This window comes from Ictidomys tridecemlineatus, chromosome 5, assembly GCF_052094955.1.
Source record: "Ictidomys tridecemlineatus isolate mIctTri1 chromosome 5, mIctTri1.hap1, whole genome shotgun sequence".
In the NCBI taxonomy this organism is placed as follows: Eukaryota; Metazoa; Chordata; class Mammalia; order Rodentia; family Sciuridae; genus Ictidomys; species Ictidomys tridecemlineatus.
The window spans coordinates 114,650,505-114,673,107 of record NC_135481.1 but is presented as its reverse complement, the minus strand read 5'-3'; the positions used below and the strand labels follow the sequence as shown (position 1 = coordinate 114,673,107).

Sequence of the window (22,603 nt, the reverse complement as noted above, 5' to 3'; positions counted from 1 at the left end):
CAGGGTCTCGCTAAGCTGTTTAGGGTCTCGCTAAGTGGCTGAGGCTGCATTTGAACTTGCGATCCTCCTGCCTCAGCCTCCCGAGTGGCTAGGATGACAGGTGGGCACCACCGTACCCGGCAATGAAAATATTTATCATTATGCTCACGAACACCTCATGTGCTTCTCAAGCATTGAAAGGGACTTAAGGTAAAGACTGGGATTCCACTGAAGAGACAGGAAGTTGTCACCCACTTAAAGGACAAGGCTTGAAACCTGATCTGGTTGGTATTAAGACTTTAAAACCATGACTTGTCCACGGGGGCAGCCCCCCGCCTCCCGCAGCCCCAGCTGCTATCCAGGAGCCCAGGGGAGCCAGTCATCAGCAAGGGGACTCATTTCCAAGCACTGTTTGCTGGGATGAGGTGCGAGTGGAGGAAATGAGGCCAGGCAGGTGGGCCCCTGACTCCAGGTTATTTGTTTGACCCCTGGCGCTCGCTCCCTCTCATGCTGCCTGTGTGGAGAAGGAAAGGCATTCCTTATTTTGGAGAGGACTTTTTAGGCTTGGAGGTATATTTAATTTAAATTTCACAAGTAAAACATGAATGGGGTGTTTCTGTTCCAAAGTAGAGCATTAGAGATACGGGGTGCTCAGCCCCCCCCTTCATCATCAGCCCCAGGCCCAGGCCTCCCCGACAACTGGCGCCCACTGCTGTGAATCCAATAGACGCGACACTTTTTCCTCTCGTATTTGAGTTTATTTCTCCAACACGATACGGGACTTACTATGAGCCGAGCATTATTCTCATGGCCTTCCAAATAGTAACTCATTTATATTTATGAGCCCACGTCACATGAACGAGAACAGGGATACATACAAATACGCACGCATGATCACACTGTGCTAGAATGTGGTTGTCACCAAGCATATGTCTCGGTGATCTTTCCACATCAGTGCGTATAATAAGATGGCCTGGCTCCTTCAGTGGCTGTGGTGGGGTTTTCCATTATATGGTTTATTTAATTAATACCCTACTGAGGCACATTTAAATTGTATCCTTTAAAAAAAATAAATAAATTTCAAGCCACGTTACCATGGATATCCTTCCAGATCTGCGAATGCTAAGAAGGAGCGGGATTTCCAGGGAAATGTTCTTGGGGGATCTTGAATCTTAACCCTGAGCAGGTTGATCTCTGCCAAGCCCAGGCTTGGGGCAGAGGGTGGAGGAGAGGAGAGGAGGGTGTGGAGAGCAGAGGAAGGCAGGGCTGGGCTGCGGAGTGACCTCTGCCTTGGGAAGGGGCACAGCTTGCTCAGGACGCCCAGCCTCCCAAGTGCCTGGCCCTTGGTTTCCAGATATGCCCCATGGAAGCCTCTTGCTTCTTATCAGAGCAGAGTGGCTTGCTTTTGGAAGGAGCAGCAGGCCAAAGCTGAGGCAGGCCAGGAGGGGGTCTGGTGGACCTGACCCCAGGGCTGCCAGGAGGCCGGGCAAGGCATGTCAACGCTAGCACCTCCAGCTCTGAGCCTTGAGCAAGTCACTGGACTTCTCTGGCCCTGAGTTTCTCCATCAGCAAAGCTGCGTTCCTGGAAAACACCCTGGGGCCCCTATGGCTCTAATCTGGGAACTAAGTGAAGTACTACAGTCGAAATTCCAAGGTGAAGTGGTATTTTCCTTGGAAATTCTCCTGGGTGGGATTTGAGCCTTTTGTTATGCAGATAGCAGGAGACTCCAACTTCCTTCTAAGCCAGAGCTGGGGGCCTTTGTGGTACAAGTCCTAAAATGACTAGGGGCCTTAAGCAGCTATTTACAGAGCTCTTACCATGCACCCCTCTGTGCCTGGTATGGGTAGCCCAAGAAGCAGGGCAGACCTCCCATTTCACAGAGGAGAAGACTGAGGCTCAGGGAACTTCCAGCTCACACAGCTCCAGAGTGTCAGAGAGGGAAACTGGTCTGGGGGCAAAGCCTGTCCTGCTGGCCAGCATGTCACCCGTGGGAGTCACAGCTCAGGTCACTCTCCCAGGGGGTGCTGCCATGGGAACAGGGAGCTCTGGCTCCAGAGATGGCTGAGCTCCCTGGAGCCCCGGGTCTTTCTCTCACTGGATGAATGGCTAGTTCTGCCACTGGGGACATTCTTTCACCGGAGCAAGCAATGAGCAATGGACTTGCTTTATCTACACAGAGACAGACCCTCTTCAAGAGGAGGAGGACCCACTTGAAGTAGATGTCATTGCTAAGGTCTCTAAGAGTCCACCTTTTCCAACTGTCCCAGGCCAGGAGAGAAACATCATGCAGTGGGCAGCAGCTGGGGGTAGGGCAGCCCTGCTCCTGTAGCTCCCAGGGGGCACTGGACCCGGTACCCACCTTTCCTCTCTTTCTCCCCTGGTCCACCTGAGTAGGTGATGGGGAGGTGTCACCCCCAAATAAGGCCAGTGATCAAATTCCTGCTGGGTAATGGCAGGTATCTAACCCAGGAGGGCACTTCTTTTGTTCCCTGGCTGCTTCTCCCATGTCACAGATGGAAAAAGGAAGGGGACAGGGCCCCAGCAGGGATGGTGAGTCCTCCAGCTCTCTTCTTTCAGGACCCACCTGGAGAACTGTGGGACACTCCCTGGGGACGCGTGGGTCCTCGGGTTTGAAGGCAGCTGTTGTCTGCATGTGTGCACAGGTGTGGCTGAGGACCTGCAGGTGACCCACTCCTCTGCTCACAGTCCCCGGGAGCTGCCTGGCTGACAAATGCACAGAGCAGCCCAGCCCCCTCTCTCAAGAGAGCGCCCACTGCGTTTCATTAACGCTCTGCTGCTAAGAGCCTTTGGCCTGGAACTTGGGGAGCAGGACGGGAATCTGTACTTTCCTCAAACTAGTTCCTCAGCCTGCTCCTGGTGCCAAGGCCTGCGGTCAGCTGGTGGGAATGCGGGGCTGAATCAGATGCTGAACAGGCCACCCCTGCATGGTCCTGGCTCAGATGCCTCTGACTCTACGCGGGCTCCTCCTGGACCACAGAAGGCCCTTGCAATCCTTCCAGGTCTGTCTGCAGAGCTAGCAAAGGCCCAGAGGCTGAGCAGCACAAAACAGGAAGCACCGCGTGGCCAGAGCCCCTATGGGAGATGGTGGCAGAGCAGGCGGAAAGGGTAATTGAGTGCCAGACAGATTGAGGAATGGGGCATCTCAGTGCTTTTCAAGAATCTGTTTAGTATTACAGCTAAGGGGAGCCAAAGAGAGTCAAGTTCAAATCCAGGCCTCAACCTGCTGGGCAGCCACCCCTGCCTGGCCTTGGCGACCTTACCTGCAGCAAGAGACAGTAACAAGGCCCAGCTTCCCTGAGTAACGTGACCATCCACTGAGCACAAGGTCCTTTCCTTCTCCCTCCCTTTTGGCCAGATCTTCAGAACTTAATGCCAAGTTCATTTGCTGTATTTTCTATAAAGGGACCAGGGGTGTGGACTAATTCAGCCATGGTCACGATGCACCCTCGATGCTAGATGCTACTGTTTCTTGCTGCAGTATGCAGACGCTGTGTCTCATTCAGAACCCAAACCAATAAAAAGGCAATTTGTTAGTATGCTGGAAGACGAGGTCAGACCCGACACGGATCCAAGGAGCGAGATTTTACAGTGACTCCAGCTTTGTGAGCGAGAAATATTCAATAAAGAATTTCCCTGCAACACGGAGTGGTATGCATTCGCCACACATATTCAATATCCATCTTTGATCGGAAGTGCGGAATACCTCTGGCAGGCAGAGGGCTTTGAAAAGCAGCTCTTTTTGCTGCCCCCTCCGCCTCATAGAAGCACTTGAATGGTGAGCCAGTTATTTTAAAAATTATTTCAAGTCAAACGTTCACTTGATCACTCTAGCCTAGTTTAACTTGGAAAGCTGCTTTCTGAGGGTTTTGGAAAAAAGAATGGCCACGGCTTAAATCAGAATGTGGAAAGCATCATCAAAAACTTATGTTCCCATCTCTAAGCTGACTGGAGATACTTTCAAATACAAACACTTGCAGAACTCTAGAGATTCAGAGGAAGTATCCTCACTAGTTGGGCACAAACAGGTATTGATGTCCCCATTTCACATGCAAATAGTGTACTGACCTTCCAGGCAGAGTTGAAATGACTTTACCCACAAAGTTCACAAGAGGGGAATAAAAGTGTAGAGAGCTATTTAAAAAAATATAAAAAAATAAAAAAGCCTGCATGTGCATGGTATCGTGTAGACAAGAGGGGTTCTTTTTAGTTGAACTGTACTATGTGGTTTTTTTTGGTACAGGGATTGAACCCAGGGGTGCTTAACCACATCCTCAGCCCTTTTTTATATTTTATTTAGAGACAGGGTCTCAATGAGTTGCTTAGCGCCTCACTTTTGCTGAGGCTAGCTTTGAACTCACCATCTTCCCTCCTCAGCCTCCAGAGCCACTGGAATCACAGGCATGAGCCACTGCGCCCGGCCTGTCGTAGGTTTTGCTCATTCAGTATATTGAATCCCCCAAGCTGACCTTGCTTTGAACAGATGACTTTCCCTTGTAATACACAAATCACCAACAACCCATGACATGGGTGATAGACACTTGTGATCTTTAAACCCAAGAAATTCTGGTCTGCAGAAAGAATTTTACCACTAAATGAAACCAAATCCAGAGGGTAGGTCAGGCAACATTCAGTTTTTGTCCTTGGGTTAAAGGTAAACAACCCTAATAAGGTAACAGAACTCTCCAGAATAGACAGCCACGGAGCTGGTGTTGGGGCTGACAGGCCCAGAAACAATGAACCAAGTCACTGTACACAATGAAGGACTATGGGGTTGAGGGAGGGTGTGTGTGTGTGAGAGAGAGAGTGTGTGTGCACACGTGCACCTATTGGTATATTCCAAACTTCATGATGCCCTGGGTAAGAAAAGACAATGAAACCCCAACATGAATCAAACAGGCCCAAGTGGGAAGGAACTGGCCAGAATTACCCAGAAATGCTGGGAGGGGCCAGCCTCCTCTGCAGATGGTGAGGCCAGCCTAACTCGGAGTCCCAGTCCCAGTCCTGTGATGGTGGGATGGGGCAGGTGAAGTACCTGTGGCCTCTGAAGGTGGCCCCATTTCCCATTACTGGCCTGACTCCTGCTTCTGAAGTTTGGGATTCTGCACACACACACACACAAAAAGCAGGGCAGCTGTCTCTTTAAAATGTAGTCAGGGCCCATGGAAGTGTCCCTCTAGGAGGTCAGGAAACTATTGAAAACCGAGCTCTACCAAGACGCTGGAGTACTGAGGGCAGAATGTGCTGAGGGAGGGTGTGCTTATGAGTCTTCTCATTGTGATGTATCCAAAGCATCAATAATGCTACCTGACGTAAATTATACCCCGAGAAGTCTCGAGATGATGCACCAGCAAATAACCATTTCATCAAGTCCTATTTTAAAAAATGAGTACACTGGGCTGGGGCTGTAAGCCATTGGTAGCAATGTGTGAGGCCCTGGGTTCCATCCCAGCACCATCCAAAAAAAAAAAAAAAAAAAAGAATATACTACCCATATCTCCAGATGTTAACTTTTCTGGACACCTAACGGTTACCTGTCACCATGGCTAGCTTTTGCTATAATTTTCAGTTTTGCTTCATAATATTCTTTTGCTGAAAAGAAACCAAACAAACTCAACGTTCCAAAGTATTTTTAAAGTACTGAGTGTCTTTCTTTTACCCAAAACACTTCCCTTGCCCAGTTTACTTTGACCCCTAACACACTTTGGGGGTCAAGTTTCTCAAAGTTAAGCAGTTCTAGGCTGTAGAACTAATTCATTTTTCTAAGAATTTAAAATTTACAGGTAACACCCCCCAAATTTTTACCCTAATTCATTTTGAAATAGACTTAAAAGGTTAGGCTAGAGTATTGAATATTTAGGGGAGGAAAAAAAAAAGACAAAACAAAAAGCCTAGAACTTTCTTTTATGTCATGAAATGGGTCCTTCCGTTTTGGGGTTGTTGACCACAAATGGATGAGTTGGAATGCTTGAGAACCATACGTAAAACACCTCCTCCTCCCATCTTTCCTAGAGTCAGTCAGTCTCTCTCTCTCTCTCTCTTTCTCTCTCCCTCTTTTTTCTCCTTAATTAGATTCGTCCCAGCAAGGTCTTTTTTTAGAAAGAGGATTTCAATTTGTTAAGTCAGGCCACTCAACTATGCAAAAGAAAAAATGAGAAAAATGAGGGTCTCCCCCTGCCTTGTGAGAGTTCTTTTCCCCAGTTCCTCCAAAACTTCACAAAGGGACCGTGTCACTCGAAAGTCTGCACTTGACAAGACTGACACAACAAACATGGGCACGACCTCAGAGCAGCTGGAAAGGATCCAGGCCTGCTGCCTGGAAGTGCACATGCTGCAGGAAGTGAACATGCCTTCCCTGCTCACACGCACGCACGGGTCTGCTGTCTCCCCCTGGGTGAAGGCATCCAGTTCTCATGCTAGCACTTATTTGGGGGAGACAAATATATTAGTAACAAATGGGTTTACACAAATTTATATGCTTTTCCCCCCCCCCCCCGAAACTCTGGGAGCCCAGAGGGCTCTGAACTGCACCCTCTGCCTCAACTGTGCAACATCAGTAGCAACCACCTTCCACCAAGAAAGATCCACGCATGGCTCAGATCACTGATTCTGTGCCCCAGACGATTCTCCTCCCAGACTGATGTTTGCATCTTAATAGGTCTGTGATATGAAGCCATTTCGCTGGTAACATTCTGAAATGATACCTAGATTTTTAACACCTATTTGTATGTTGGACTGATCGGCAACACCCTAAGACAAGCATTTAATGACATGCCCATCAGTCCCTGAACCCTGCTTAAGTGTCCCCTTGGATGAGCTGGCTTAAAGAAAAGTGACAGAAATGTTCTTTAATAACTATGGTTTATCCATTTCTTTCAGATAGTAAGTGGCACGTTCTCACCTCATTTGCAGCTTTTAATCCCAAATGGACATTGCTTTTGAAATATCCTCTTTCTTTCTTTTCTTTTCTTTTCTCTCCCTCTCTCTTTTTTTTCCCTGAGGCTGCCACTTGAAAGTTGAAATCTAGCAAGAATGTAATGGTAGGTGCCGGCTTTCTGAATTACAGGGTGACTGCCTGAGCTGTCCTAAAAAGCAAGTGTCTTTTTTATGCCGCATAAAAGACTGAAATGTTTACATATCAAAAGGCTATAGGCCAATTTCTGTCAAAATTACACATGAAGTTAAGCAGTACAAGCAATTTATTTAAACACTAGTCATTGTAGAAAAATTCAAAACCATATGCTCTTTTAGCAGTTTTTCACAAATGCATTTGACCCATGACTTGGCTAGACATACAAGCTTCATAATTTACTCTAAATTTCAAATCCCCTTGACGTTTAAATAAAAGATCTTCATTAATGAGGTTTACATGAATGAAAACTTTAGAAGCTGATATCGGTTAGCAAGGGGCTTCAGGACCGTCTGTGCCTTCGCTCTAATTTTCAAATGACTGACTTTGCTTAATCATTTCAAGAGAAAGTTCCTCTGAGAACAAATTATCATCATTTGCATTCTGCGATTTGCAAAAGCAACGGTGCAGTCACTTTGAAACAAACTTTGAAAGTGGATTTCTGCAACCCAGGAAAACTGAAGCTATTTTTTTTTCCCCCTTGAGGCCTTGGGAACACGTCATTTTTCGACACCCTCTTCTCTCCCAGGGCTTCGTGCTTTCCCTAACACCTTGATGAGCTTGTTCTTAGGGTTTCGGGTGTTTTTCTTTAGAATGTTTCAAAACTTCTATCAAAAATCATCTGGTAAGTTCCCTATGTTTAGCTGAATGCAAGAGACCCAGCACAAATGCGTGGCTGGTTAGCTTTAGCGGGCAGAGACTGCACGGGTGGAGGCTGCGTGGGTGGGTCAGCACCACTGGGGACCAGCCTCCCTGGAATATGGCTAGAGCTATCGGAGGGGTCCTTCAGGGACCAGCAGAACCATAGTGCTTATTTGGCGCACCAATTTTGAAACATTAGATTTTTTTTTTTAAAGCCTAAACACCAACGAGAATACCAATTTGCGCTGTGAAAACTACTGAGGTCTCCTTGCTGCGCGCTGGGGACCTACAGAGACATTAGAATTGTTCCTAATTCCTCTGACCTCCATGCAGCCTTGAGGGCTAGGTTATCTTTGAAAAGGACACACCAGCCTTTTGCACATGATAAGAAAAATCTTACTTACATGCATCGGATTATAAACTCTGCTCTGTGATCAGGCAAGAGAGTGAGAGAATTAAGAAACGAATCCGAAGAAGTTGGGGCCGGGTATGCATTTTAAAATACAGCTGTGAGGAGTGGGGTGTAAAGAGAAAGGGGACAGCTTTTTCCATGATGAAAATATCTCGGGGCGCGGAGATATGCCCAGACACACGCTCCAAACTTGAGTACTCTGTTTTAAATCAGAGAAGCAATTTAATCTACACTCTTTGAATCAATTTAGCGATGACCGCAGCGCAAGACGCCTTCCACAGAGGCCAAACAGCAAATATACCTTACGCATGTGGAATCCACTGATCTATTCTTTAATATTTTTAAAATGAGGGCTATTACCGGGGCGAATGACTCCTCAACAAACACATTTTCATAGACTTCTGCGTGGTGATTGCTTTGTGTGAAATCGTGTTTGGGTGATAATAGGGAAAATCAGCGGCGTGTTTACTGCCTTTCCCACCGAAGCGCTCCCGGCTGCCGCTGGACGCTCCGGGTCCTCCCATGCTGAGCCGTGCGTGTGGGGCCGACAAACAATCGCTTAGCAACACGAGGGGGACCATTTGCTTGCGTTGCATTTGTTATTCCAATTGCGCCAGGCAATGAGGGGCAAGATTGGCGCGTTGTGGACACTTGTGGGTTTTCGTCCTCAGAGGAGGTGCGGTACCGGGGCCAAGAAGACGCCTTTCTGGCGTCTGCCTCCCCGCGGACAAAGAGGAAGGACCACAGATTGAGGGGCACCCAGGTGGGGGAGGTACGCCAGGCAGGGGTGAGCTGCTGTGAGAGGTGGCAGAGTGAGTAGTGTGTGGCTCTGGGTTCCTGTGACCCCTTCCCTGAAATTCTCCTCCTTTAGAGGATAGAGCTTGCAAATTTCGCTCTTATCTTAAGACTCAACTGATTCCGAGACCCTGCCCTAATGCTGGGGGCAGGGGTGGAGTCAGCACACTCCTTTGTCCCGATGAAAAGAACAAGAAAATGTCCTTTAGTCCATCCCCAACCTCCTTGGGCCAGTTACCTTCCTAATATTAAGGTTGTAAGGGACTCAGTGAATGTTGGATTAGGTTCGATCAATTAAAATCTCGAGGCCTCCAAAAGAGGGGCAATTTACAAAGTGTCTCCATTCATTCCAACTCTGATGTTCAGACTGGATACTCTTCCTTCTAGTGGTTGGGTAGTTAGTCAGAGGGCTTCAGGAAAGTGAAGCACAATCTAGGATTTTGTTCAACCTGATCATTAAGGACAAGAATCAAGAGGAAGAAGACAGGAGGGGTGAACTTGGCCAGCGAGTTGGTTCTACACTTTTAAATACTTGGAGGCCCGTTTGTAGGTCTGAGACTGAGGTTTTGTTGGGGGTCCTGATTTGAGCACTCTTCACGACAACTAATGGACTAGGAATCTGCCTGTAGAATCCTACTTCGCTTCTGCCTCCCCGTGATTCAGGCAAAGATCTTACAAGACGCACCCCCGCAAAGTTCGCCCGCCCAGCAACCAGCACAAACGCAGATAAATTCACTGCTGAAATTGCAGCCTCCAGTTTTCTTCCATCCATTGCCCTGTACAACGGAACCTGAGAAAGGCTGGCGGCAGTATGTGTGCTCTGGGACCTAGTGACCCATTCGCTGTCTCTCAGGATGGAAAAACTGCTTCCCTCCCTGGTTACTAGGAGAGCGAAGGCAGGTTTTCTTACCGTAGACCTGACCTCTGAAAGAGGGTCACTCTCCTTCCTGGGAGGTTATAATTATTATTTTTAAATCTATGGCTTCCCCCAAATTGAGACCCATTTCCATCCGGCCTTAATCTCTCCCAACAACCTCTAGTTTGCACAGCAAAGAACCAAGTCTCCCGACCACACGAGCCGCCGGTGGGCGTTAGGATGTGGAGCTTCAACTCCGGGGAACTCGGAGGAGAAGCGCGCGCTAGCCCTCATTCGCGGCCCCAGCGCATTGCCGAGTTCTGCGCCCCCGCATGACCGAAGCTCCGCTCAACGGCTCTTTGACTTGGGAAAGGAATTGACAAGTGGCCTTTCCCGGGTGCTTGGGAAGAGGCAGCGTAGCTGACTTAGTCTTACTGAGGTGATTTTAGACAACTTTTCGGGAACCCCTGGCTAATCAGTTCCAGAAAAATCGGGTAGGAGTTAAAGGCGAAAAAATGGGTAGGAGTTAAAGGCGGCCTTCCTTCGGGACTCTGGCGGGGTCTGCCCTCCCCGCCCAAGGCGGTCTTCCGACTCAGTCGGTGCTGGCCCTTCCCCCTGGAATGGCTGGCGTTGCTGGCGCAAAGGCCCGGAGAAAGACGGCTTTGGAGTCCAGGGGCTTGCGCCCAGGCCGCAGGACCTCAGGGGCTGCTTTCGTTCCGCGCACACTGTCGCCTACCTTCTCGAAGAGCGCTCAACAGCCTGCGCGCAGAGTGGACTGGCTGAGCCTCCCGCGGCTCCAGCGGGCGGCCGTGCTGTGCGGAGAAACCCGCAAGTCACTGCGGCCGCCTTTGGCAAGCAGGGAGGGCCTTGGTACAGGCCCCCGGGACCCGGGGAACCCAGCCTGGGCCTGCCAGGCTGAAGTTAAGGGGCCTGTCATTTCGGGAGTGAGCAGGTCCAAGGGGAAAATGCGACTCAATTGTTCCAGAGGAAGACTGAGAAGCCCCAAAGGCTCCAATCCGGATTGAAAACCCAAAACAGGGGAAGAGGACACCCCACTTCTAAAAATAAGAATCAACAAGGAAAAGCACAAAACCTACCGACACCCACGCAGGGGGCAGCTGGAAGCATCGCTTCTGAGTGCTACGCATGAACCTTAAATAGTGGCTGAATTCGGTCTTCGTTGTGTAAGGACCTAGGGACTGTTATGGTAGTTTTCTGACCCAAAGCGTCAGAGAGAGGGGGGGGAGAGAGAGAGAGGGAGAGGAAGAGAGAGAGAAAAATATTTTAGAAAATACAATGCACCTTTTCTTTCATCGTTTTTGCTTTACAAATTTTGACTTTTGCAAAAACAAAAGGCTGGGGTGGGGGGTGGGAATTAACCAGCTGATTGGGAAGAGAACTTTAAAGATTAAACACGAGAGAAGGAGTTGAAATTAGGCCGTTCGTACAAGGAGGCCCAAGGAGGAGCGGAATTTTCAATCCTAGTTGAGGAAGGACACACTCACTCACATTTTCTAAAACAAAACAAATTCCGAAAGAAGTAGCCCCAAAGTAAAACCGGCCACAATGAATTTGAGCTAAAGGCAGAGGAAATCGCACCCAATAATAGGACCCAATCTGAGAAAAAAAGGTGGGGGCGGAGAGGTCGGGCGGAGGGAGTTGTTAACTGCGGCAGTACAATGGAATTAATGAGATTAACCAGGGCAATTAGGCCGCCCGCCCAGCTCGACCGGCCCGCGGCGGGGCTGCCGAATGGAAAAGATTAGGTTAATTTCATTAATTCTCAATCCACAATCTCTTCTCAGGCTCTGTCACCCCCTCCCCTTGGCACCTCTCCCCCTCCCCTGGAAAACCTCCCCCCACCCAAAGGAGAAGAAAAGGCCAAATCTGGTTCTGTTTGTCATCTGCATATTACCAGGAACTAAATCCAGGATGACGTAGACTCGGTATAAAACCAACAAGAGGTTCAGCTGGTCCGAGCTCGTCCTACCCGCGGGTTGAGTTCAGCGAGCGCTGCAGCGAGGGGCGGGCGGGAGGAGGGCGAGCGGACGCAGGGGGCGGGGAGGGGCGCGGGGCTGCACGCTCGCCGGCGCTCTCTTTCGGTTTGGTCGGCCGTAGGAAGAGAGCGGACACCCCCACTTTGAGGCATATTCCTCTGCGTGTCCCCGCTGCCCTCTGGTCCCGGCGCGGGTCTCGGGGATGCCCGCCAGCATGTTCAGCATCGACAACATCCTGGCCGCCCGGCCGCGCTGCAAGGACTCGGTGCTGCCGGTGGCGCCCAGCGCCGCGGCTCCGGTCGTCTTCCCGGCCCTGCACGGGGACTCGCTCTACGGCGCCAGCGGAGGCACCTCCTCGGACTACGGCACCTTCTACCCGCGCCCGGTGGCCCCCGGCGGCGCGGGCCTCCCGGCCGCGGTCGGCGGCTCCCGCCTAGGCTACAACAACTACTTCTACGGGCAGCTGCACGTGCAGGCGGCGCCCGTGGGCCCGGCCTGCTGCGGGGCCGTGCAGCCGCTGGGCGCCCAGCAGTGCTCCTGCGTCCCGACGCCCTCAGGTATGGTCGCGCTCGCTCGGGCCTTCGCAACCTAGCGCTGTCGTTAGTCCCTGGGATGGTGGCGCTTGCTTTGGTCACCTGGCACAAACTTTTCCTTTTGCAAACCCTCTTTTGGCGGAGTTTGCACACGCCTTACTGCAAACTTTTCGCGAGTTAGCGAAAGTAACTCGCGTAGTGTCCTGGTTAGGATTCCACGCCCAGGCCATGATTTAGTGCCTGCTGTGGGGAAAGTTTGGTTTTTTAAATTCCCCGACTGGCTCTGGGACTTGAGGGGGGGATGATCCCTCCCATTTCCCGGCACCTCGACCCCTTTGTAGCTGTTTTTTAAGTGGGAGAGGATTGCGGGCTGGCCGGCGGGCGTGCGCGCGGTGATGAGGGAGGAGGCTGACTGCGCCCCGCTTGCCGCAGGCTACGAGGGCCCAGGCTCGGTGCTGGTGTCGCCGGTGCCGCACCAGATGCTGCCCTACATGAACGTGGGCACGCTGTCGCGCACCGAGCTGCAGCTCCTCAACCAGCTGCACTGCCGGAGGAAGCGGCGGCACCGCACCATCTTCACCGACGAACAGCTCGAAGCGCTGGAGAACCTCTTCCAGGAGACCAAGTACCCAGACGTGGGCACGCGCGAGCAGCTGGCCCGGAAGGTGCATCTCCGAGAGGAGAAAGTGGAGGTAGGCGCCCAGCCCGTCGGCGGTGTCTAGTGGTCCTTCGCAGGGAGCAGGGCCCCAGGCGGGTTGGCCCCAGGCGGGTTGGCCCAGCCCTCCTCCAAGCTCCCTAAACTTTAAAAACTTCCCGGTGGCCGCCTGGAGGCTGGAGGGCGCTTTAGGCCCAGGAAGTCGGGAGAAAACGCGGAAGCCGGAGCTAGTGGCTCCGCTCCTTTTGTTGGTGTGTGCGCGGTGTCCCGCTCGCGATTCCACGCCCGATCATCTCGCGGCCGCACGGAGCCCCCGGGTGTGCTGGCGGTGGGACAAGCGCCCCTTAACTCTTGTTCTGTGCTCACTTGCGCAACAGGTCTGGTTTAAGAATCGCCGCGCCAAATGGAGGCGGCAGAAGCGGTCCTCATCCGAGGAGTCGGAAAACGCTGAGAAGTGGAACAAGACGTCGTCGAAGGCGTCGCCGGAGAAGAGGGAAGAGGAAGGTAAAAGCGATTTGGACTCGGACAGCTGACGGCCGCGGGATGGCCGTGGCGCTTGCCTGACTCAAGGACTTGCACAGTCAGACGATGCTACTTCTTGCACACGCGCTGCCTTGCGGGAGGGGGTGGAGAAAGAGGAACGAGGAGCTGTAAATAGTGTACAGAGCCGAGAGGGTCGGTGCCTGGGGGCTGGCGGGGCGTGTGCGGGTTCTCGCAGCCCCGCGCGGTCAGAGGCCGCCTGCATCTTGTTCCCCACTGTAGTATTTATAGTTAAGTTAACGGTGACAATACAATAAAGTGACGGTGATGTAGATGGGCCAGTCTGTATTTCGTACCACCACCACCACTACCACCACCATCGGTCCGAGGCCGAGACACCCATTTAGTTTGTAGCGTCTACAGAAAAAAATTGAGCAGCTTTGACCTGTCAAAAGGAAGGAACAAGAAAAACTCGGGGTGGGGGGGACTCACCGAGGGATGGATTGGGCTGGGCTGGGTGTCCTGGTTTAACAGGAAGCCTCGGCCCTAGTTCTCCAGGAAGGGGTGATGTGAGGGTCTGCCAGGGTTCTTGCTCCTTGCTCCCGCCTCCCGCTGGGAGAAGGAGCACACTTTCCTTCTCTGTAGAAGCCAGGGCCCCTAGTCCTATTTCTGTGAAACCTCAGACCAAAGATGGCCAGTCCACCCGCTGAGTTAGGCAGCGGACATGCCTGTTCCCCCGGGTGCTTTCCTGGATCTTCCACGACTACACCGGCTGTCCCTCCACCCCAAATGCCCCTCTGACCAGGGAAGGAGTTTCCTCCCCGCAGCCCTAGTTGGCACTGTAGCCCCACGGCAGCTAGGAGAACCTCTTGCAGGAGGCCAAGTACCCGGACGTGGGCACCCTTTTCCCTGGGCGGCTGAGTGGCCAGGGCTGAGGGATGCGCTCTCAGTCTAGGAGGGCACCCGGGAGAGGGTTGCTTTGAAGTGGCAGTACCGGTCCCCACCCCCATGCCGCTCTTTTCTTCTGGAACTATCTACCTTCCACCCACGGGGGCTGGAGTAAGGAACTCCAGCCAGTTGCGGGCTGGCTACACCTGGTCTGCAGTTAACCAAAGACTGGAGAGGTCTCTTGGAGCCCCCTGAGCTAGGCATAAAGAGTAGGTCACTCCTCAGGCCATTCAGGGCATGGAGTAAAGGCCAAGACCAGAAGGGATAGTTTTTAATATGTTGAATTTTATTCTGCTCACTTATCCAAGAGGAAACCTGGGCTTAGAGCCCTCTTGGGCTCCTCAACCCGCCTATGCCCGGAGCAGAGAGCTTGTTCTTGCTGAGCCTCCTCCCATGTTCAGACCAAGGTCCCTACAAGGGAAGGGGCAAGGCCTGCAAGCTGGCTAATTGAACAGCTACCAAAAGGAACTTTGTTTACAAACAGCACTTTTTTTTTTCACATCTTGTGGGTTTGCAAATGTGATCCCTGGAGCTTATGAACTAGCCCCTTGGAAAGCTTGGAGTGCTCGCTCTTCAATACTGCCTTTTCCACAAGCAGTATCCCTAGGCAGTGGCAAGGGCCAAGACTGCATCAATTTGTGACTTTGGGCACGCTACTTAACCTCTCTGACCCCCATGTTCCATAACTGTAAAACGGGCATAGTAATAGAACCTGCTTCCCAGGGTCCTTGTGAACACTACTTAAGAGCATAAGGGACTCTTTTCAACCTGACTACTTAATTTAGAAAATGTGCTTTATCTAATTCAGCTCCAATACTTCCAGATGTATGTACATTATCTGATTTTTATCTTCAAGAACTCTTAAGATGGGTAATGTCACCATTTTACAGATGAACATGTTAAGGGTTTGAAAAGTTAAGGACATTAACAACAAGCAGCTCATAAGAAATAAGGCGGGAACATGGCCTTTGCCTCAGGGAGTCTTATACCTTAATTGGAAATGTTTCCACTAGTAACAGTTCTTGTGAGAAATATTCAAAGAAACTGTCCTATTTGGTTTCAAATGCATCTTGAAATGGCTGTTGGTATACCTCCTTAGACAGCAGACTTCAGGGTGAGACAGCAGTGCCTGCCATTGCTTCCAGTCATTGATAGCTGATGTTCCTGGAGGGTGTTCTCTCTACCTGAAGAGGCATCAGCCTGCAGGGATATCTGGAACATTTTAAGGCAGGAGAGAAGTGAGCAGTGTCATTTCACCCTGAGAGAGTTGCCTTCTGTAGAACTCTGAACTCCTGTGTGGCTTTTCCCTATAAAAGGGAATTTTTCATTTTAAAGAAAATGTGCATGTATTCTGGAAAGAGGTCTAAGGCAAATGGTCAGGGGAGATAAGGGAGGGGTTGAACACCTGGTGAAAAGCCATGAGTGGGATAGAGGGGGACCAAGCTCCCAGCTTGTCCCGGAGCAGGCCCAAGGTGACAAGAGAACTCTCCCTCACTGTCCACGTCTCCATGCCTGGAGTCCCCTGCAGAGGCTTCAGGATTGGCCCAGCTCACAGGAAATAAACATAATAAACGTCTGGAGTGAAGAGGGAAATGTCAGCATGGTCTAATTATAGTCCACCCACCTACCCTGTGCATGCCCCAGGCAGCTGTGGGTTCAAATCTCCATCTTAGACTGGCTCTTGGTGGCAGGAGGGCCAGCTGGGGTCATGGAGCAGAAGGCACTCGGGCCTCGTGATTTTCTTCAGTGGGAATTCGGGTCACACTGTTGGAAAGTGGTATGTGTCCTCGGGCAGGGTGTAGGCCAGTCAGCCTGGCTTAAGAGGTTTCAGGTTCATGTGACCTCTCATCCTGTCCACTGAAGGTGTTCTGCCCATTCCATAGTTGAGCAAACTGAGGCACAAGACTAACGCCAAGAAGCAAAATGAGAATTGTGACCTGCAAGGCTCCTGGACCTTGTGATTTGCAAGGGGATATGGGTGGGGCTCTCAGCCAGTTAGAATGTTCACCAACAGCAAATGACTGCAAGAGAGTGTAACTGCCCCGCCTCACAGACTCTAGTGAAGAGCAGTAGTGAGGATTGTGACCCCGAGCAGTAGTGAGGATTGTGACCCCGAGCAGTAGTGAGGATTGTGACCCCTCGCACTAGTCTAGCACTTTACACGCCACACTTTCACTCTCGGGCTCTCAGGAGGGGGGAGCTGCAGCCCATTTTCCAGGTGGGAATTTGAGGCTCAGTAAGAATAAGTAGTAAGTGGCAGAGCAGGCTCCGGACCCCCAGGGCCCAGCAGACTTCCCACATACTTCTTGCGGGGATGTGAGGTCTAGAGTAATGGCTTCCAGGTGTCCCTGGCCACCTGAGCCAAGTGGGCCCTGCTTGGAAGGAGCCGGGAGTCTTCCAATTCCTACCATCTCCCTCCATATCTCTTGGTTCTTGGCAGTAGCAGGGCACAAGCTGGGGGACAGGACCGGAAATCAACTGCTGCATAAACAGTGGCCACAGAGAGCTGATTTCAGTTTCAGTCCTTTGATCAGATTGTGATTTATTAATATTTGAATATTTTTTTCCGTATGAGAGATTGAACCCAGGGCCTCACACATCCCATCTCTATCACTGCGCTTCATCCCCAGCCCTTATTTTATTTTGAGTCAGGGTCTCCCTAACTTTCCTAGGCTGGTCTTGAACCTGTGATCCTCCTTCCTCAGCCTCCTGGGATGGGGGGGTGGGGACACCACTCCTTGAGTAAACTTTGAACCAAGAGTTCTAACAATCACTTGAAGGATATCCTCTTCAGGGGCATGAATGGGACGGAATCAAGCAGATTCTCTTGTTTTCATTGCTCTGGGGCAACATTTGGTGGCCAGGAGCTAGGGGTGACGGGGAGCTCTTTTTCCTAAGTGTATGAAGCTTCCAGTGACTCAAGTAAAATGGCTCCGGCATCAAGACTGCCATCCAGAGAGCCAGAGCCCTTCCCAGGCTGGCCTTCTGTAACCTTGAGCTTCTGCCTAAGTGAAATTAAGGGCAAATGCAAAGTCCCACCCTTATGAGGTGAACTTGGCGGCCAAGGAGAGAGAACAGGGCACCTGAAGGCCAGTAAAGCTGGGTGGCTGGACTTTAAAGCCACAAGTCTACAGGCTTTACAGATGGGGTCACATCCTGGCCCAGTCACCTGCAACAGGTTAAGCTCTGTGTTTCTGTCTCCTTCCTCACCTGCAAAATAGTCGGGGGGGTCGAGCGTTAGAGATTAAGAGGGAACCCAGCAGAGTGTCTGACACATCCATTATCTCCCAGCAGCTGGATAATGACCTGCATAAGTAGGTTGGAATTAGGAATTAAGGAATGTCCCTTGTTTTTAATTGTTGTTGGCTCAGGAGCTTAGGCCTGACCACAGAGCAGAGTCTAATGCAATTACCTGCAGTGGTTGGCTGGTGTGGATGGAGACAGAATACCCTGCATTCTGCCCCAGAGCTTGAGGACAACAGGGTTTAGAGGGAACAAGGAGAATAGTTGGAGCAGGTTTGGATTTGATTTCCAAGTTTTGTGAAATGACCTTGAAGTTTTTCAAAAGTAAAGCCAAAACAAATCCCAGCAACCCATGCAGAGCCCCTTGAAAGTACTGGAAGAGATGGATCTGGCTGAATCTGTCAGCTATTGGGACCTCTCCTTTGTTGAAGGGATGAAGGGCATCTCCAAGGACTGTCCCTAGAGCCCTGTGACAACACAAAAGGTCTCTGCTGATCATAATGGCTTGGTTTTAAATCTGGGAAAAAATAGAAAGCTATTGTCTCTGCTGTCCAAATGGCCCACAGAACAAGCAGGGGAACTGCAGCGGGTTGAGGTGTTTAAAGTGGGTCTATAATTTTTGGATTCCAGCAGCCTTCATCTGTTCCCAAGTGTCCAGCCCTGGGAAGCGTCAGTGAGAGACGATCTTAAAAGTCCCTCTACCAGCCCTCCGTTCTCCCCAGGGGTTCCTCCCACTTAGACCTTCTGTTTTCCTAATTTTGAGGTCCTCGGAGTCGGAGCGCTGAGTTTAATTGAGTGGATTGCATTTTGCCAAGTGCCCGTGCCCCCCTCCTTAACCGAAACTGATTTATAGAAGCTGTAATCAGTGAGATAATTTTAGCCATGATGCACAGAGTTTAAAAGTGTCCATGTCACTTCCTGGCTGATTTACCAGACCTATAACGCTGGGCCTAGGAAGTGCTTCCGCCCTATGGTGGGATCGGCCAGGATGACCCCAGAAAAAGCCTCCTGCGGCAGGAGACAGATTTTCCCTGCTGAAGCCAGGCCGGCCTCGCTCCTTCTTTCCCCAGAGCCATTTCCTTCTTCCTGACTCTCTCAACTAGGATGGGGTAACTTGTTTAATTTTTTTTTTCTTCTTTAGGGGAAGGGAACAGAAATATTCTAAAACTTAGAATATTTTAGAGAAAAACCCTGCATTGATCAGGGAGAGATGTGGTTGTAGCACATAGAGGTGCAGCGTCACAACCAGGCCATTCATTGCACGGTGGCAGGGATCTCTTGCATTCACAGGACTTCATGGAAATTGACGTATTGACAAGCCGTTCTTCACCCTTGGCCTTGGGGGGGCCCAGCTGTTTCAGAGGCCCTTAAGGCCTGGCGAAAGGCTTGCTGCAGACAGCCCGCCGGGCATCATGGTCTGAATCACACAGGCAGGGCAGAGCCTGCCCAGCTCATGGGTCAGTGTGTCTTTTAATGTTATGCCAAACAAGTCATTGACACGACCCTATAAGGCTAGAAGACAGGCACTTCTATCCAGATGATGCGGTGTGGTGAATCCTCCTTTGAAAATCCTCGAAGTGCTTACCAAGGGAGCAGAAAGAGAAAAGGGCCTTTTCCAGGAAACAGCCAGGGTTTCTTAGGGGCGGGCAGAGGACCCAGCACTCGCTCCCTGACGATGGAATCCCAGATGGTCGCTTCATCCAAAGACATCCCGAAGGCCAGATGGCTGGGATATTAGGGCGTGCGCATGTTCAACGCCGTTTTGGTATTTGAGGAATAAATATTTAAATCCGAAACCAAGCAAATCACTTTCTACTGAAGTGGGCAGGGGTGGACAGTAGTGTGTGGGCATCGATCCCCTGACGTCCTGAACATCACCGGGGCTCGCATGGTTCCTGGGACACTTGGCACCTTCAGAGAGGTCGCCCCCTCCCCTGGTGCAGGCACCAGGGGCCGGGAGGTGCTTCGTCTGTCTTGGGGCTTTTAGATTTGAATCTATTTTTGCTGCAAGAGCTCCCTCCATGGATGGCTGAAATGGAGACCGGGTCCCTTCAATCTCCGCCTGAGGAGTGCCCCTCGTGTTTGCCTCTGTTCTTGCCCCTGGGGTAACTGGATGCAGATACAGATGTGAGCAGAGAGGGACTTAACTTTTTCCTTGATTGTAGTCAAGGTTCAGAAGAGATCTCAGGGCCTGCAAGTGCCCTGCCACACAACTGCAGCCGCAGATTGTGTGTGTGCGTGTGTGTGTGCGTGTGTGTGTGTGTGTGTGTGTGTGTGTGTGTGTATTTTTAAAGATAGGAAATATTTTCTCCAATGCTTGGCGTTTATAACAAATGTATCCTAACATCTGTTTGGGGATGGACAGTTTCACAATCCTTCTCCTGGGTGTGTCCTTGTCTAATCTGCTCTACAGCCTGATGAGGCCACTGGAGGCTCCCATCACCTTTGCTACATAAAAATAATCGCTACCATAGATAGATTGGTTGTGTCCATCACTGCTGTTTTTTGGTTTGTTTTTGTGGCACTGGGGATTGAACTCAGGGGAACTTTATTACAGAGCCACATCCTTGTATTTATTTTGAGACAGGGTCTTGTTAAGTTGCTGAGGGTCTTCCTAAGTTGCTGGCCTTGAACTTTCGATCCTCCTGCTTCAGCCTCCGGAGTTGCGGGATCTCAGGCCTGCACTCCTGGTGTTCCAGCACTGTTGTAAATGCTTTATTACGTGCATTTTACTCAATCTGTCTGTGCATGAGTGAGGTTGGCATTGTTATTTTACTTTTTGCCATGCTGGGGATGGGACTCAGCATGGTACATGCTAGGCAGGCACTCAACCACTGAGCCACGTTCCTAGCCCTTCAGTTGGCATTGTTATCACCATTTTGCAGAAGGGGAAATAATGTCTCCAATCAAGTAAGACTGGTTGTTGGACACCAAGCCTGGTGCACTTTCTATCCTGCCAGACCGCCTCCCTTAATAAGGCCTGGCCAGGTCTGGGCTGGAATCCCCGCCTGGTCACAGGCAAGCAATGTGACCTTTGAGCTTCAGACCCTTCCTTTCCAAAAAGGAATTACAGCTAGTTTGTGGTCAAAGTCTAAAGTTATGATTTCCAGCAGTACATGAAAATTACTTGGAATTTTGCAAACATAAATTGTTAATCACAGTAAATATGTCAATGCAGAAGAATAATCATAAGCACATAATCAAGCAAAATATTTCTTGACAACCTTACAGTGATGGTAATAATAATAGTAACAGTCTCCATTCCACAAATATTAAAAAGGTGCTTCATATGTTACAGATGCTATTCTAGATGTTGATGCACAGCCTGTTTTTATAGAGTTTTACATTCTGTTGGGGAAGCAGTCACTGAATGACTGCTATAAGCTAAAATCTCAGACAGTGGTAAATGATAACATGGAACCAAGATCTGGGAAGGAGGTTGGGGTCTGAGGAGCTGGGGCAAGATTGGGGAACTGTAGAGTGTGTTCTAGAGACTAGTTGTCTTCTCACATAATTCTCCAAAGTGGGAGTTGGCAGCCTGCAACCTGAGGGCCAGTCTGTCCCGTCTCCTGCTTTGCTAATAAAGTTTTATTGGAAGGCACCCATGCCTGTTTATGACAGATTGTCTGTGCTTGCTTTCCCATTGCATTGGAGACGCATGGCCCATACATTATTTCCTATCTCTCCTTTCACAGAAAATGCTTGCCAACTCCTGGACCGAAGTTTTAGAGTCTAAGCCAGAAATGGAGGCTATTGCTAATAGAGGATGGAGCGGAATTTTCTGTTTTCCCATTTCTTCTTTCTGAGGCCTTGGTGGTATGCCAGGCCCCTGGTGAGGGCTCCAGGACCCTGGGGACGGAGGGTGGATATAAAATTGGATATGGAGGAATGCCATGTGGTGCTTGATCCTGGGACCTGCTGTTTTGGTGACAGAGTTTGCATATAGAAGGAGCTATCTCAGTACAACATAAAAGAGGATTCAGGAAGTTCTAAGACACGTGGCATTACCTAGGAGACCAGGAGGGAGACAACTCCACAGAGGAGACTACCTGGCCATCAGGGCCCCCGTTTCTGTGTGAGAGTCAGTCCTTCCCTTTATCCATCACTTGCCAAGCCCTGCTGAGTGCTGCGTTGGCCACAGATGCGGACAGGGCAGTGCTGGCCCTCAGGCACGTGAATTGGGAGGATCCAAATCCTAAATGCCTGGTGCCGAGGTTCAGGGGAACCCCATGAAATGCTGTGGATGAGCAGAGCAGGGATCTACACAGGTGGGGGCCCCCGGGAGCTGGATGGCTGGGGCCCTGGTGAGGGTGGGTGAGCCTTTCAGGCAGAGGGAAGAGCTCAAGCCACAGTTTGGGGCTGGGAAGCAGAGTATGGGGGAGAGGCCACTGTGCAGACTGGCGGGAGCCACAGGCGGGGACTTGCGGGATCCGCTGTTGGCACAGTTTGGGTGCACAGGTCACTATTTTAAAGCCAGCTCTTCATTTTCAAATTTTCAAATCTATGGAATAGGTTTCCTACCCCAGGAAGATGGCCCAGGAAGTGGCCAGGGTCATGCTGACCAGGCGTTCAGGGCCACTGTCAGCTGCAGACCCAGGGAGGCCCATGGAGCATCTCTCATGGTCATCTCTGGGCATCCTGTGCATTTGCTACCTGGGAAGGCCAGGCCCACAGGTGGCTCAGAGCCTCTGTAGACATGAGTGTTTGCTTTGGGAAAGATTTGAAAATGCAGTGATTGGTGGCCTGGTAGCCAGGTTCATCAAAGTGGCTTTCCAGGTCCTGTGATTCTTGGGCAGTTGGCATGTTGTGCTCCTCATGCGCCAGCTGCTTCTCCAACCTCGCATCCTCCAGTCCTCCCCACGGGCTCTGGCCTGGGCAGGTGGGCAGCCTCTGACAGCTGTCCCCAAGCCCCTTC

General features: G+C 50.7%; 1 protein-coding gene across 1 annotated transcript; it reads left to right on the top strand.

Annotated features, from left to right (window-relative positions):
• Positions 1-11,899: 11,899 nt before the first annotated feature.
• On the top strand, positions 11,900-13,829 carry Gsc (goosecoid homeobox). Its single transcript, XM_005341175.5, has 3 exons — positions 11,900-12,386; positions 12,795-13,054; positions 13,395-13,829. The coding sequence occupies exons 1-3, from the start codon at positions 12,032-12,034 to the stop codon at positions 13,548-13,550; spliced, it is 771 nt and encodes a 256-aa protein (XP_005341232.2). The 5' UTR covers positions 11,900-12,031; the 3' UTR covers positions 13,551-13,829.
• Positions 13,830-22,603: the final 8,774 nt, after the last annotated feature.